This window comes from Macrobrachium nipponense, chromosome 21, assembly GCF_015104395.2.
Source record: "Macrobrachium nipponense isolate FS-2020 chromosome 21, ASM1510439v2, whole genome shotgun sequence".
Classification (NCBI taxonomy): domain Eukaryota; kingdom Metazoa; phylum Arthropoda; class Malacostraca; order Decapoda; family Palaemonidae; genus Macrobrachium; species Macrobrachium nipponense.
In genome coordinates, this window is record NC_087212.1 from 10,274,660 (window position 1) to 10,293,047 (window position 18,388).

At 34.6% G+C, this 18,388-nt stretch overlaps 1 protein-coding gene across 3 annotated transcripts; it reads right to left on the minus strand.

Annotated features, from left to right (window-relative positions):
- Positions 1-802: 802 nt before the first annotated feature.
- LOC135197776 (golgin subfamily A member 7-like) lies at positions 803-18,388 on the minus strand. Of its 3 annotated transcripts, none has more exons than XM_064224875.1 (5): positions 18,300-18,388; positions 13,455-13,592; positions 10,231-10,383; positions 9,942-10,043; positions 803-9,026 (listed from the first exon to the last, which is right to left on the minus strand). In XM_064224875.1, exons 1-5 carry the CDS (start codon positions 18,312-18,314, stop codon positions 8,979-8,981), a joined length of 456 nt encoding a protein of 151 aa, XP_064080945.1. In that variant the 5' UTR covers positions 18,315-18,388; the 3' UTR covers positions 803-8,978. The 3 variants fall into 3 exon arrangements, with proteins under 3 accessions (XP_064080945.1, XP_064080947.1, XP_064080946.1); XM_064224877.1 differs by lacking the exon at positions 18,300-18,388 and adding an exon at positions 18,020-18,246; XM_064224876.1 differs by lacking the exon at positions 18,300-18,388 and adding an exon at positions 17,864-18,011.

Here is an 18,388-nt window from a genome sequence, read left to right on the forward strand (position 1 = left end):
CGCGAAGTTAAATTTTCTGCCAAAGGCACAAGTGAGAAAGGACTCCCAAATGTCCGCATCCCTACCCTACCCCAAAAGGGGATGGCATAACATGATTAGTATGGCCCAAGTGTAAGCAGAACCCGCTTGCTAGGACTAAGAGTATTATGTTAATACAATTATCCCCATCCTAATCACATTATAGGCAAACTGGATAGAATGCCGAGAGTTCTATTCCTCGAACCAGGCCCCCCCTGGAATCCGTGGTCCAGCTCCACAGAATAGTTCCGCCTGAAAAACAGGTCCGAACATTGTCGGGTAGATGATGGATCTACCACAGTTCTCACTATTTAGCTTCGGATTTAACTCCACGTTAAGCCATGATATGTTTTCTCATTTATTTGCTTTCAAAAATTTTGGCAAAAAATGGAAAGGTCCACATAAGTTTACTCGAAAATATATAATGTCATATGGGACTCTTGGGTTCGAACCTGGGAAGAGATTCCTGAGGTTCGAGAGCCCCCTCACCACGTCAAGGTGGTCCCAAAATGAGGGGGTGGCTATGAATAAAATATCAAATAAACCAGTTTTGACGTATTTTTAGCTACCCATATTATTTATAAGTACAAAAGCAATTATAATAAATAACAATAAAAGCAAACAAATCAAATGCAAAAAACCTTACAATTTCATTGCTTGTCAATGAAATTCCAACATTCCACACAACATAAAAGTACCTTCCTTTGATAAAACTCCCTCACCCTTACAACTCCCAGCATATAATTTAAGAGGTTCAAAAACAAGGAAAAATAAAGCTACAAAATAATATATACTCCATATTTATTTTCAGAACGGATGACGGGAGGTACAATTGTATTCACCTACAGAAAGGAAAATAATGTCTCATTAACAAAATGGTATGAAGATCTACTGGAAAAGACGTTACATAAAATCTTACATTTAAATATGATTGGATGATCTGATCAGCAGTAATAAGCCACTTGCAGAGGGCATTCACAGTCTCCTCTTGAATCACATTACTGCATGTGTCATGCAACAGTGACTGATCAAATCATGCAATGTTCACAAGGAAAATACATCACTACTGTGACCCTCATTTTGGAAAATCAACAGCAATCTAATAATTCCTTACAGTGACAAAATAGAACATAACAAAATAAATCAAGAGTTAATGAGAAATACATCAGACAAATTGAATTTTCATCTATAATGCCATCGTTAATATTTTCACGTGAGATTATCCTTACCAGTGTGTCCTTTATCGAAAGTACAAAAATCTTTCATCAAGCTAAGGCTACCCCATCAATGCTATTAAGGTTCAGCTCACTATAACACTTGCTATAGGTAAGAGTACTTCTATTATTCAATGGGAAATATCTTTATGTACAAATGGGACCTAAATGCCATCCCTAACCCCACCTCCCACACACATGCATGGTTTCTTAAGATTACTGATAAAACTCAAATTTCTTAAGAAAAAGAAAAGCAAATTTATTTTTCCATTCTCTCACAACATGTAGAAGAGTAGAGTTTGAAGGGGCACTTTTTCTTTTCCCTCAGTTCATGAATGTAGAATCTACAAAGACAACCCAATTTAACCAGACATATTCTAACCTAGTAATAAGCAGGACAATACAGTGAAAGGAGAACTTCCTTGGCCAAAGGGGTCCAGGATCTCCAAATTCCACATTGTTAGTGTCCTTATAGATCCATACACTTATGGAGGATATTTAATTTCTGTTACAGAGCTGGAGAAGCCTTTCACGAGTGAGTTTACTTTTAGTAAAAATGCAGAGCACAATGTCACATGCAATGTCTCACCAATTTCTTTCAACAAATGGTATGCACAGCATTATCTTGGGTTGCTACTGGCAGATTTCAGTGATTTTCGTCACTTTGTTACTTTACTGCTCCTCATCTCCAATCCTACTTAGCAGGACCTAATAGAGACCAGTATCAGCCATGAACAGGGAAAAACAAAAGGTATTACCAAAGACACTGAATATATATAAGGTATTACCACAAAACTCTAAATGCTACAGAATCGTAAGTTCCCAAAATTTCATTCCCTATATACTCCTTTAGTGTATTATGAAAAAGAGCCCAAAAATTTTCCCCTAGCATTAAAAATTTCAATTTCCTCTGCAAAAGTGGGGTACCAAGGTTTTGCACTGACACTGCACCTAAACAGAAATAAAATCCTTTAGTACACCAAATTATCCATATCACACATACTGCTTGGAATCTGCTAGTGCGCAATACCAAAGATAAAAATTACACATAACTACTTTTGTAGTATAAATTGTAAGGAATAATCATGCAAAATAAAAACCAGAGGAATAGGATGAAATTCTTAGTGCCAAATGTTAGTTACAAAATTCTAATGACTACAATTGGTGATGCAATTAATAATTCAATTACGAAATGAATAAAACACAAGATAAAGGCTGCATACATATACAAACAGAAACAAACACTTCAGCATTCATCCATTATCAAATATTAAAGATTGTCCAAATCTTACCAGAAAATGCTCACATCATCTAACTATCATTTTATCAAGAATGAGTAAAAATTTTGGAAAACAAACATGAGAATGTCACAATCAGAATTAATTAAATGAGACATGGTTGAACTAACATTTCCTGCTTACATACAAATGCAAAAACTAGGTCCCACTGTGATGACATCAGTAACTGAGTTAGTCTGATACTGTGGAATGACTTGCCATTCCATTCTAACTTTTCTGTGTTCTCAAAAACCCTAAGAACAAATCAAAACACTTGAGCCAATTCCCATTAAGCCTGCAACACTGCTACAAGCAAATATACAACAATGAATTGAATGAATTAGCATCATATAAAAAATAGTCTCTCAATCTAGCTAGACTAATGATTACCAAGGGTGCTTCAAGGAGTGCAAAGCACTTCAAAGCTGCTTTCTCCTGCTAAAGTGCTTTGCATCTGGAAATGCATCCCTATCCTCCCAATATAAACAATCTAGAAGTTGAGGATGAACAGTAAAGACTGCTTATAGAGGAAGACCACATATTTATATATTAGGATTTATATTCGAAATCAATCAAGACCGCTGCAGTCTCGTGAGCAGAACCAACCACTAACGGAAATTAGGAATCTCATAGATGAGGAAACACTTCTTCACATTATAGTTATGGATAAAATACAGTTTTTCTTAAGTACTGTTGAGTGCTTCTTTACTCTTTTTTTTTCTTTTTTTTTTGCCTGAACATCAATATCCAAGAATAATATCATTTTGAGCATGCAGAGGCTCCAAATAAGAACATTTACTACTACACAAGCTGATTTAAGAACTCACATCACCTGTATATGTGAAATGTTACCCATAAAAAAATGTTCAGTAGATAAACTAAGCAACTGGTCTTCTATTACAAGATTGAAACACAAAATACAAAAAGTGGTCTGAAGAAGAAATGTCGGCACTTGTATTTCTTAAATTAAAGGAGAAAAGATAAAATCAGCACTTCATGTAAGAAAACTTTCTCTCTTGGGGTTGGTATATAAACAAAGACTGACAACTACAAAAATAATTCCCTCCTTTTCGAACACGGTTACCATAAGATTTGAAAAAAGGGAACCAATGATAAAATAAAGAAAACCTCACAAGCTTCCTCTTCACTTTACTCTCAGCTAATATGACTCAAATTTCAAAACAGGAAATCTTTGATATTCACACTACCATTTTCAACACTTCAACCAATCAGTTAATTTTCTCAACAGATTATCACAATGCTGGCCTGAAAAAAACATTATGCCACCTCCCTAGCTGAGGAAAAAGGACAATACTTTCAAACTACAAAAAGCAAACATCTGTCAATTAGGGAGAAAAACACTACATATATAGTATCAACTGCTGCTTGTCTTATTGTGTACAGTCTCAATTGAACACTTTCAAAACAAACAAAACCAGATACTTAAGACAGATGATATGTGATTAAATACAAAAAAATATTTAAAATACTTCTAATGAATTTAAAAGACCGTTTTCTGAAACACTTATTCTGATTGTTAATGATATTCAGTAACTGTCAGTGTATAGGTAGGTAAGTAATGATTTATCTTTAGTTTAATTCTATGAAACTATCCAAGAAAGAAAATAGAACTAACATTACTTTTTGAAGAAAAGGCTATACTTATTGCAGGAAATTAACAGACTTAAAAAAAAATAAAAAAACAAAAAAATTTGTGAAAAAAAAAACAATTAAGAATTGCTAGATTTACAACAAAACTACACCTTCAGCAGAATACTAAATAAGAGTAATCAATCTCCTTTCAACACCAAAGCAACACCGTAAACAAGTTCATCAGTAATGGTTTAAATTTTCAGGCTTCATTTGTCAGAATTCTCAAAGTACATCCACAAAGGATATTACACATACTTAGCTCAACTACTTTCCAGCTGCCCATCTCAATCCTAGCTAAAGATAAGTTTCCCTCATTCTCTAGGGACCTCAAATTTGTTAAGCAAAAAAGCATCCACTATCAAAGACAAAAATATGAAAGTAACCCCTCTAAGAATGAAAGACCGTGGAAATCATTATGTGAACTGACACTAAGGATACATAACAAAACATATATCGTATCTAGCTCTGATGGCTTCATCACTAGTATAGTAATATTAAACAGGAACTTCAAACATTCTTATAAGGTGTTTGTTCACCAAACTTCATAAAACTGCAGAAAAGTTGCACAGGTATGGCAATCAAACTTTTCATTTCGGTAAAAAATCTAAAAATCAAGCATTGTGAAATTAAAATACAATGCCAAAATAATTTGAAAACTGGTCACTCTTCAAGATCTTATCTCACAAATTTAATCTCCCTCAAGTCATGAGAGAATAGCACCAAAACCCCTATATGCTAAGAACTGACAGAAGTCTTGTTTCAATTTATTTTTTCATGATAAAAAAAAAACTTACTCATAAGATTTCACCCACACGCAATGTCTACACTGATGAAGACAAAACCCAATCAGTCTTTTCACTTTAAAAAAAGTTCTTTACCTCTGCAATGTCACCATGTACAGACCAACACTGGGGATACAAACTGACAAAGGGAACAGGCATTATATCATCAGTCATGGGGAACCAACTATAAACCACAGACTAAGAATAATTACTATCCATGGAATAAAAAGCCAATTCAGCCATTTAGATCGTCAACAGAGTAAAGCTGTTTTCAAACTATTAAGTTAACTAAAACAGTAAAGGCTAAATACAATGAGCCACATAAAAATACTCATACACTTTGGGAAAAGGTATTCAAGCCTTACAATGCAGATGGTGCATCTTAAACTCCTGAAAAATATATGAAATACGTATGTTAAAATTAACAAATTATAGAAATAACTCTGTACCATAAATTGAAAACTATTGAACTTGTATACTAAAAACCTGTAAAAATTTAAAATTCTGTACTGTATATTCCAACTGATATAACTGGTTAAATAGGAAGCTCAAAGGCTAGAGAACTGATAAACATGAAGTGACATCATGCAATATGCAACTGACTAAGAAGCTGATACAGTAACACACAAACAGAATTAATAACAAAGTGTAAATACTACTAAAGACAAAAACAAAGTACGTATGTATAGTGATTCTGTGTTTCCATTCATTAATAGTGACACAAGTTAAGAATAAGCAAAAAATAATGCACAAGAAGGAAATCTGAAAACACTTCATCTGTCAATAGGCAAATACAGAACATCAGTTTTCATATAGCATTACGATATAGTGCAGGTGTAAGATGTTAGCTACCAAATGATCAAGATAGCACATACAATATCTGCTTGTGAGTGAAGTCCATATAAGCATATTACTTTTCGTACCCTGACATTTATATATATATATAAGATCTATGCAAAGTACACTGTGAGGCTGTTGCAACCTAACATAAATTACATAACAGAAGATCATGATTATCATAAGTATTGGTACGTAATAAATATATTACTCTAACTTAAAGTCTAAATCATATAAACAAATTCACGTGAAACAACATAATACAGCTACTATATAAAATCTTACCTCACTACTCAAAAATGATTCGTGATTAAAGCCATTTTCATGAAGTTACTACTAATGTTATTAAAAATCAACCTTCAATGAACATGCTAGACTAAACATTACTACAATCAAGTTTACCAGTGAAAACAACATCTGGCATAAAAATGAATGTCAGTCAGAAAACCAATGCTTATAAATATGATATGAATATCTGGCTTTATTCTTGTAATGCTGAATGACACATGTATGTGTAAGAGTGGGCAGGCATACAAGCAAGCTCCTTTTTTACCATCCACATCGTGACATTACCAACTTTGTACTACTATACCATGCTACACCCAAATGAGGTACTAAATCCTGGATAGGCCAACTAGAACAAAGATGCCAGAATACACCAGAACCTTGAAATTCCATAAAAATTTAAATCAAATTAATTTCAGTGATGATGTCAGCCAGTGATATTCAATAACCAATTACCACATAGTACAGATGGATTAACTTCCTACTTCACGCTAATGCCAACGTCTAATACCTCAGACTACCTAGAATCATTTTAGCCCCCTTTTCTTAAATGTGAAAAAAAGTTTCCCTTACAATTCCCAAAGTCAATCCACCCCCCAAGAAAATAACCTTACCAGTCACCCAGGATCAGCATGATGTTTTCATCACTACCTACACATGGCACTTACATTTACAAGAATGACCAGAATTTTAATCCACAACATGACTTGTAAAGCTATGGCAAGGGTTAAATGACTAATGGGAGACCAATCCCTCAATTTTAAGCTTTTAACATGAAAAGAACATTACTTTCTCCTCAAGTGATGCATACTGAAGAATCCAATGGATGCCGATGACTGACTCCAAGTTCTTCTATAGTCATGCCACAGTATTTTAGCATCAAATTTCCAACCTTTGTATAACAGACTTCACTAAGTAGCCATCTAAATACAAAAAATATTTCATAAGCAGCAATAGATCCCAAGAACTATCCTACTGGATTGTAAAAGTTTGGTCAACTCAATACATTTACATTCAACTTGAAACTTGAATGTTAAGCTCCTCTTTTTACTTAGGTTTCTTTTATAAACCTGTCTTCAATCAAATTACGCACACCCAAAATATTCCAAACACTTCAAAAGCAAACAAATATCTCAAAAAGAGAAAGAACTCATGCTGTAACATGTACTCTATTTTACTCCTTTTGTCACTGGTTCCAATATTTCAAACATATTACCTGCTACACAACACAAGACATGACATCATCAGAAAGCTTTTGAAAGTAATGGTTAGTAAATTCATAAAAATTGTATCACATTGCAACAGACTGCCAATTTACTAAAGCCTCCCATTACAACACTGGAACTGGAGTTACAAGATTGATCAAAGTCTCTTTCTTAAAAGGATGAAAAGGATAGAGACTCAGATTCTTTTTACATATGCGTAAACAAATCTGCAGCTTTTCTGCGAGATTAAGTTTTCATAATCAACTTTTTCAAAATAAAAATGCAATGCTATAAAAGTAATCATCATGGTAAATACTCCATCCATTACTAATCAAAAAAAAATAAACCAAAAAAAATTATATGCAAAACAATTTATAAATTTGCCAGCAGCCAATTTTAGACAAATCTCCCCCTGAACTTTTTAATTTCTACAGAACCTTTGTCTAACTGCACAATTACTACATTTATTGTCATACACACCTTCCTGGAAAACAATTCTGAGGAATTTACCTATTACAATTTTACTCCTTCATGTCTAACAAAAATGATAAATAAAACAATGGAGGTTAAAAGTAAAAGTGACCCCAGTAAGAAAAATCGCCTTTGGGGATCCTTGCAAACTAAGCACACAATGATCACAGGGTTGCTTCATGGAATCCTCTCACATGGTTACGCCAGTCTATTGTGAGAAGTATCACGTGTTTTGGGGCAGTTAATACAGTATAAATATATGAGTTACAACAGTTTACTGCATATATATGTAGATATATAATGCCTTTACATATAAACTTTGCCAAGAAAAACTTCAATTCCATAAAAATTTCAAACCTTAAAACTGCCAGAACAGGGTTGAGTCTGATGGACACAATGATAAAGAATGTAGACTAAAACAGTAAAGTGAAAAAAAAAAAAAACGTACGTTGCAGAATACAATACAGTCATTTGCATTACAAATATAAAATGTTCTTTAAAATTCCTGATAAATGCATTGGTATAATGTCCTAAACTAGCTTTCATTACATGTAAAAAAAAATTTCTCCAGTTGTTTGTTATATAATGATAATAAACACTAAAGTGTCCACTTTTTACACACTTTCATTAATATATCAAATTTACACTCTTTCATAATAGTATTCCAATTTTCAGGTCAGGAGGAAAATTTGAGTTGTACAGACACATTGTCTTTTAAACTGGTATCTAACATACAGTACTGATAAATGACACTCAAAGTTATAACAAAGTACGTAAAAGTACTTCAGTCACAATTACCCATATCACTTTATTTTTAAAGGGGGGGGAGGGGATTTATTATATTTATGATAGTTTATCTTACAATTCTGTATTTGTTTACTCAAGTGCTTTGTGGGAAGGGAGAATCCAACCACTTGTCACTTCCTAGGTGGGAGTTTTATCACCCTCAATACAGTAATTCCAAAACATTAAGGCATGAGTATAAAATTCTATACAACGTAAAGATACTCCCACTTACCTGAAGAGTCTGTACATGCCGAGATATAGAACACATTACGTACACTTCATTTGCTCCTTAAAAGCTACTGTACTGAGTGACAGTGATCCCGTCCACTCATAATGGTATAAACGGTGAATATGAAAATGAGACTATGAATGGCTAACAATGATTATGAGAGTGAAAGATGATAATGAAGGAATAGAAATCCTTAGAAGTATTTTCATTATTTGGACGAATTATTGCGTTCTCGTCGTCGCTGGCTCCGTTAATAAACTGATCTCAATCTGGAAAAGGATGTTAAGGAAATTAATATATTAATAAAGATATAAATATCACCTTAATATGCAAAGCAATGACAAATAATACAAAACAACAGTAATAACCCTAAAGACATGAACTACAATGCGGAAAAATTATCAACGACAAAGACAAGCTTGAATTTATACTTTCTCAAACAGTAGATTTTTACTTTCTATAATATTAATAAATACTATTTCAAGGTTAATGCGAAACAATATTATCTTAAAATTACCATATGCAAATATATGGCATACAGTATTTATTATTTATCATATCAACAATCGCTTAGCCAAACCACTGAATTTTAAAATTATACAGCACAGCTTCGTAAAAGCTTGACAACTGGCTAAGCTCACATTGATGATTCTGGCAAAGTTTCTCTTCAAGATTTCTTTCCATTGCAGTACTACTTGAAATAAGGTGCTGGTTGAAACTTGGACAATCACCAACAGTATGTTTCATTGTTACTAAGGGCTCTGATGCATTCTCTGTAGTACTCAGGAATGGAATGGAATATAAAATCAGGCCAAAGGTCAAGTGCTGGAACCTATGAGGTCATTCAGCACTGGAAGGAAAATTGAGAGTAAAAAGGTTTTAAAGGTGCAATACATAGGAGGAAAACCTCGCAGTTGCACTACAAAACATTTGCTAGGAGGGTGAAAAATAAGATGGAAGAAGAGAATATGAATGGAGAGACAGTAAGAGAAATGAAAGGAGCTGCAGCTAGGGGCTGAAGGAACTCTGCAAAGGACCTTTGTAATGCTTACAGTGCACAACGTGACATGCACTAACATTAGATTAATTGCCCCCTTCAAGGTTAAAGGAGACCAAAACTAACAATATCCTTAACAAAAAAAAAACTGTCCTAGAAATGCATTTATAAAAGGATAAAAGGATACAACTCGTAATCCTCGTTCAATGGGGTTGGTGAGAAGCAGACCTCTGGGTGACCAAGTACGCTCATTTTGTTCAGCAACGTACTTGGTCACCCTTTTCATCATCTGTGAAGGAAATAAGAAAAAGACAAAAGTCAGGACATCCAGTCAATAGGTTATACCAGCAATTATCTTCACCATCAAGATGAATTCCTAACAAACACATCATAAATACCAAGTATTTTCTAGGGCTCATGAGCAGTGTGTCATCAGTATTTCAAGAACCCCTCATTAAGAGAATTTACAAACTTACCTGTTCATAGTGCGTTTCCATACAAAAGAATACAAGGTAAGCCGTTAAACAACCTAAGCAGCCTTCACAGTAACGCCCACACGACATTTTCTCTGCCTCTACAAACATACCATTGATGTCATTGATGGTATTTTCAAAGACAGACCTTTCTATCTGTAATGTAACAATGATAAAATAAACTAAACATTGCATAAATAAAGGGAGTCTTTAATGTTTTCAAATATTCAGTAGTGAATACCATTATCCTTGAGCAACAGAAATCTTTTCAGACCAAATTATTTGCTTTTAATTCTGGTGTTTGACAATTACATGATGTGTGTTTTGGGGCTTCTAAATTTTGCTTCACATTTTTTAATTAACCTCTTGCAACCTATCACTCCACTCTGATAGATACCTTCATCAGTTTGTTACAATAACTGCTTTGGTATAGGAATTACAGTCTGGGAAAATGAAACATGTTGAAGAATTTGATATGTCAGCTACCTATCACTAGTTTATCTATTTGAGCAATTCTGTTCTAGTGTCTTCTCATACTTCGAAATACATCTAAAAATTACAAGAAATGAACATCAAATTTTTCCCCTCAACATATCATTACATTAACCGATATTTATCATCATTCTCTGAGCTTCCACTTGAATGAATACAGTCACCACCCTACTCACAAACGTTATGTCCCTGACGGTCGTTCATATCTTCAATTTTTTCTAAGTTGGTTTTTAATAAGTGGTGCATAATTTTTTTATGTTTACATTCCAGAGTTACCTTGGGAACCAAGGAGCCGTGTATTTAATTGGAAGTTCATAAAATTAAATAATGCACACCACCATCTATTGACAAAAATACACACAAAATGGGAATTCATCAAATAGAGTTAAATTGGGAGAATAGAAATAAGTAGGAATACTTTACGAGAATTAACGAGTATTCTCAAGATTGCTAGAAGAATACATACATGTTAGTTAATCACAAGAGTACTCGAGATAATCAGGGAAGGAGCTAAAGGAACAGGTTCTTCTTCTTCCTTGTAATCTGTTCTTTGCAAAAATTCTTACTAGCAGAATAAGTGCACAGAGCAAAATCTAAAGTTGTGACTCTGTTTGTTCGTATCTGTAAACGTTCTTAACTTGAATGTTCGTAAGTAGGGTGGTGACTGTATCTGCTTTGTTTTCAGCTTTCAACATTTAATACTATTTCCATTATTTCCATTTGTGAGCTTTCTAAGAAAGGACCATTCCGTGATGATCATCTAGACTGAAGACATTTCCTTAAAACTTTGACTAATTGTTTGTAGACGAAACTAAATCTCCAATAGAATGGCCTTTTTATGATGATCTTATCTTTGAAAAATTATTATCTTATGTTGTAACATGGATATTAAGTATTTGGGTGGTCTAAATTCATATTTGGCATTTGATTGAAATTTTTTTTCTACAAATTTTTCATGACTAAAGTAACAATAGTTTTTAAACCTGATAAATATTTTCTTAATATATTTTATACAACTTGTTGATGAGGTTGAATCATGGCATGACACATCTGGTTTGATGTGGAACTATGATGATGCATAAATGAAGCTAAAAAGCAGCTGAAGTGTCAGTAACGGTCATTCCTTTGGACTTGTAATAACACAGGTGCAATCAGCTTTTGTTAAACAGTTTACCAAGCAGTATTCAGAAATCTCATCCCCAGTTCCCAAAAAATTCCTTTGGTGGTTTAACCTATTCTGAATGGAAATGCAGGCTTTGTGAAAATATTTGACTGGTGCTAAGCTCTGGGAGAGCAATTTCATTTCCATTTGACATATTTTTTGGGTCAAAACCAAGGTCTTAGTCAATGCTACTCTCTTTAGTTATAAGAGCAGTTATATTCCCTTCCAATGTTTTCAAGTATTTTTCTTACTCTATTACGTAATTAGTAGTAAACAAACTACTGCAGTGTCTTCTGTAAAGATAATTCCAACATAATGAAAACACTATGTGCCTTTCCTGTTGACATCTCTCTTACCATATACAATTGCTTTCAAAGACTGCACAGATTTTGCATTTGCTACATTTTACCTCCCAACATGATGGTTTTGCTAATGTCTATTGTTTTTAAGACTTCATGATACCGCATGATCATATACAGGCAGTCCCCAGTTAACGGCAGGGGCTCCGTTCCCGGCCGAGCACTGATAAGCAAAAATCATCAATACCAGAACATCACGGTAATTGTGATAATAAATTTTCAAATCCTGAAAATTAATCAGATTCATCATCAATGCCTAAACATTCATAATCATTAGTACTATTACTTAAAATCACTGTCTTCAAATAATACATGTTGTTATGATAATACTCGTACTAAAATGCTCACATTGTTATGAACACTAAATATACTAAATTGCAAATGCTTGAATAAGCAACGATAGATGGCAGTGATGCAAGTAAGGCCTGTAATTATGGTCACTGTCACTGTAATTATATATCAGGCAGGTATGCCATCAACACCTAAGCATGCATTTGTGATCCAAAATGGTTACTCTTCAACATCCAGCTTTAGTTTTGATAATCAGTCTTTTTTAATCAAACTTCCATAATGACCACATAAGAAGAATGCATGTAATAATAATAATGATGATAACCTGTGTCAGTACCAGCACAGCAATAAAGTACTATGGTATCTACGGCTTCTGGGTAAACATCAGTCTACCAGATACCTCAACAGCGCACATAATAAGACCTGAGTGATATTTCTTAGCCATTATTTAAGTCATTTTTTGGAAACAAAAATTTTTTTATATACCATCAAATACAACAGAGTAATATTCTTGAAATTTTTCCCACATTCCCTTATTGACATCATGGTTTAACAGAAATACAGTGCAAATTTCACTTTCTGGCTATTGAATAAAAATTTTTACCACACAAATTTAAATCACTATTGTAATTTAACCATAAAGTAATTTCACCTTTGAGATGATGGTAACATTTAAACTTTGAACAGTACATTTGGACAGAATGTTTCAGGTAATATTACATACTTGGATTTAGCCTTGCATAAATAATAAAGCTGTCAAATTTACAGGATGCAGATACTAAAAACTGTCTTGTCAACTTGTCCAATTAAGCATTTACAAAACCTGCGGGGAGATATTTCATTATTTAATAAATCATTGCAAGAATACAGTACAGCAGAAGCCCAATATCTATGAAGAACCAGAGGACACTATAATATCATACCTTTCCTTCTAATTCTGGTGGGAATTTAGTCTGAAATTTTACAGACGTTCCCTCTGAGTAGTCACGCTGAATGAATAGCTTTAGGCAGCCCGCAGTTGCTCGGGATCCCGCCAAATCTTCCAACGGCGTCCCATGATTCTGTTGAAATAAAAATCCAAATAAGTACGAAGCAATTTTACCCAAAGGGCTGAGGCACCCAAGAAATGCAACTAACTAATAGGGAGCTGGCAAATTTCACTCATCCAAGGATATTAAAGCAAACTGCCACACATATGAAAGGCAACAGACACTTTTTAAAGAAATATATAAAATAAAACAAATTCCAAAAAATTAAAATCATTACAGAGGGATAAGGTGACATAAAAGGGAAAAGGTTATTACTGGCACATGACTGCAAGGTTACCATATTAAAAGATCACACGAAAAGTGTAAGATCATAAATACATACTTGGAAAGGTTGTAAATCATGGAATGTAACTTTAATTTATTTTTTACTGAGAGCAGTAATGTGTTCCATCAAGATATGCTATACGTACAAGAGGAAATAAGATAAATATTTGGGAAAAATAACACTTCACAGAGTCAGATAATCTAAAAAAAAATATAAGACAAAAGATACAACCCAAAAATTAGAAAAATTCACAGCAGCTAATTTGCATAACCACAGTATATACTGTATGTATTTATGACAATGTAATTATAAAAAATGTACTTGGCCCAAATTCTTTCAAATCCCAATTTTAGTTGAGCATAAAAACTGTACATGAATATCATCTGTATAATAGGTATGTTTATTTTACAACCTATTGAATATTCACTGGTTTTACCAGATGAAAGTTATTCATTGACCAATATCTTACCATATACAGTATCAATGTCACTAACAAAAAATCACCGCCCATTCCACACACTTTCTCATTCATAAGATTCTTTGAATAACATATATTGATAAGAACCCCTACATATGTATACCATAGCAATCTGCCTGATTTATCTTGCTTAGTAATAGGTGGAAATACAAAAAAGCTGTCAGTAATACGTATGTCTCATTCGTTGACACAGCTTTCACCTTCCCAAGAACAACCATCTTAAATATCCCAATGGACAATTCATCCAGGGACAAAACAATTCCCTTAGGTCTTGAAGAGGTTCCTTGACAACTATACTTCCTCATACAGGCTAGGGCCAGAAGTTCAAGAGACCATGGAGGACAGGCCATCAACAGGATCAGTGTTCGAGAAAGATAGTTAAAGAAGTGACAACTCTACCATAGCATTCCCTTCCCTTCCCTTCTTCCCCTTACCTCCCTCTTGCGCTGGTCCATTTACTAGTATGAAGAAAAGTGACCTCTCTGTTGTGGGTGACCCTGAAGGCCTGACCTTGGTACAGTTCAATCCCCTTGGGGCCTTATAGTAGACTGCATGGTGGACAAAGGTGTCCGGGCTATCAGAGTGCTTCTCATTCACCAATATCTTCCTGCGAGCGCTATGGAAGTGGTGTGAAACCATCAATAAATAACTTTATCTTTCAGGAAATACAAAAAGGAACTAAAAATTTATCCATTCCAATGAGCCAGTGGAGGATAAGATCTTAGTAAGCCTTAGTCTGACTAGGGAATAGCCAGAATATGTACATATACAGCCACAATCACCATCCAAAAAGATGGATGAGGAATACAGACTCCTGAACTTTCCAAACACCTGCCAAGGGCCACAACAGGAAAGACAGGGTAAATAAAATGTGGATGTGCTTTTTAAGCCTTTCATTGAGGATCCTCTCCCAACACTGCACCAGCTTTCAAGCACAAAGTAGATCTAGCTGACCACACATCAGCAAAAGGAGGAAGCAACTAATTTGAACCTCCCTTGGATATCTTCTTGATGGCCACTCAGGAACCCTTGTAATAAACCTACAGCTTCTCATAAAACTTTGGTCCCAGGAAGGGATCAAGGACAAAGCAACCCTAGTAATGCACAAGGGATATCCCTTTGGTTGACCTAAAAAGAAAGATTCCCAATAATCTGACCCTGCACGAGAAGAAAATATGACTAAAAATTATGCTTCTTTAGCACAAAGCCAAAGCCTTGCTGTGAAGCAAGACAAGTAAATAGTACAGTATTTTATAAGAACGATCATTAACAATTAAAATATGCCAAACCAGTAACCATATACAATAAACTTATAAACAGAAAATAATTTTCCACAACAAAACAAAAATTATCCCTGACAACACTGATCAACCACAAACACATTATTTATTGCTCACTGATCACCAACATTACTGAACCACCACGCAGTTATATGTAAGAATAATACAATAGTTAATATGTAGTTTCAAAACTAGAGCTAGTCCTGTAACCACAGAAGCACCAGAGACACCTTGGCTCAATGCAGGCTGAACAAATATGGGGGTTTTCTTGAGTAAACTGTAACCCAAACCCTTATCTGCTTGCCAATCTTTAACTACCTGTAGCAATGTTGAATGGCCAAACCAGAATTCACCAAAGGTATATCCAAATAGATATGCATGATTTAGAGTACAGCCTATTAATAAACTATCTTTCTAAAAAGAAGCTTCTGATCAAGACACATCAGAAGGCTTAGCCTAACTTAAAGTACCCATGTTTGTATAGCCTAGGCTATATTCTTAAAATGGTACTATGCTAGCCCTTAGCTTACAGACTATCTTTAAATTCTGCCTTCATTTTATCATTCTGAAAAACAGAAAACTCTCACCTACCCCATGACACAACATGGAATAGACTAGGAAATGCCAGATCTCATCCTAATCCTAAATATATGTCCATGCCACCTAGCATACCTGATCCTAAAAATATGTACAAAGTGGTGACCAGCACAGAACCATATAGAAATTGCACATCAATGTTAATATGAATTAGTTTTGCAGTGCCTACTTATTCCTGTCTTAAAATCAATCAACTATTCCAATGGCATTATGCAATTTTGAGGTCTGGTCATAAAAATACAATCGTGATTACATAGCTTCAGTCCAAATGCATGCACATTTAATAACTGTTTCATCATTGCTCAAGTGATGATGATGTGAAAAGCGTCTTTTACTTTCAACTGTGCTGTCATGATAAAAATTCAGTGATTTCACCAAATACAGTGGAACAAATTTTTTTAGCAGCATTGTTACTGAATAACAGCATTCTGTTATTGAAATTTTCAGTTTAAATGTGGGTCAAATAAAATTATAAGAATTTATTGCCTTGTGAGAATGCAATGTGAGTGTGTATGATAGCATAATCAGCAGATCCAAATTATAATTCAAATTACCTGGTGATGTGCACTATGCCATAATAGTGACATTACAGCCATACATTAATATCACTGACATAAATGCTTTAGTTAATGACTTTAAATCAACTTTTGCTCAAGGTTAACATCACCCTTAAAACCTAGATTCCAAATGGCATCAGTCAATTATTCTTAGAAATAAGGAGGGAAATGATTTAGTACAAATAAAAAATATTTTAAAATGCATAAAACACTGAATAACAAGTCATAAAAATATACTGTTCATGTGTCTAGCAATAAATTAATATACAATATATTTACTACTAAGTAGCCTAACCTGGAGGTTCCAGGTACTCTTCCAAGCTCTGCCTGGCCAAAAGTGGCAATTTATGCTTTGCCTGCGAGTAACAATTTAATCAGCATGAGAATAATTCTTAATCATGTACAATTCTGCTGTCAAAGCTAACAGGAATTATAAATATTTATGTCCTGTAATTCTTATTTCAAAGGTTATAAAGGTCAATGAGTTTAAGTACCTAGGTCAATTTTACATTGTAATGATCAACCTTGGGTAAAACTGAGGACTTCTACCACATGCTGGTTCCTGCCAGTCAGCAACCATAATATAATATAGCTACTGCCTTTTTCTTATATCTAGGCTATACCTTTAATTCTTTATATGATTTTACAGTCTTTTGTTTATGTTTATATGTTCATTCCCAAGGGGTTGGTACTCAAAACGGCACCCACTTTGCGCACGAATTGATATTCACCAAACCAGAGGGGCGTGGCAGTAGCGTTCAGTTTTACCAAACCCTGAGTTAACCTTAGCAAGATGGACACCAGACCATCACTATCAAGCTGGTAGCTGTCACATGCATTATTAATAAGTAAACTAGGTGCCAGAGCAATATCACGTTCAAACAACACCCAGCAACCCCCAAATGGTTCAGTCTGGCCCACCACAGAAAATCAACCTTATAAAAACTGGTAGCCTTGGCTAGCCTAGGTTTGACCTCGAGCAGGCATGGCCTACTACTACTACTAGCCTAGCCAAGACTAGCTTACCTTACGGGCATAAAACAATATTTGTCCCAGAAAAGTGTTTTATCCGATAAGGACTCGAAAGAAAGAACAAGGAGGCCTACCCATTGGCGGTACATGTAAAGGGATGGGCACCAAGGATTTGCAAGAGCTTAGCCTACTGACGAGAGAGAGAGATCTCGTACGCTCCACTAAAGAACTTATCAGACTTCAAACTGAAAAATTGACGTCATATTTCTCTAGGCGACAAACACATTCACCATTTCGCAGCCTGCAAATCACACTGGGTACATGAGGCGAGGAGGAGCGGGTTCCGTCAGGCAATTCTATGATCTATTGTTATTGTGCATTCCTCATCTGACAATCAGCTGCTTCCTGGAAGCGATTGCGTACATCTAATTGCAGCCTCTGATGAGGGCCATATTCAAAATTAAGAAGCATTCGGGTTTCATATTGCCTAAATATCTCTCACCATAGCACTCATTCACTTCCGAGAGGAAATACTTAGGGTTTAATTCAATAAATACACATTTTGTTTACCGCGTTCGACGCCATCTTGAATATTATTAGGGACCCCGTGTGTAAAACGGCACAAACCCTTCAATGTCAGGGACCATTAATATAAACAC

What these genes read in the sequence shown, in the direction of transcription:
- LOC135197776 (XM_064224875.1), bottom strand. An exon ending in CACCAGAATTAGAAGGAAAG is followed by an intron (nt 10,384 to 13,454) that starts GTATGATATTAT and finishes GTTACATTACAG; the next exon opens with ATAGAAAGGTCTGTCTTTGA. An exon ending in TGGAAACGCACTATGAACAG is followed by an intron (nt 10,044 to 10,230) that starts GTAAGTTTGTAA and finishes TTTCCTTCACAG; the next exon opens with ATGATGAAAAGGGTGACCAA.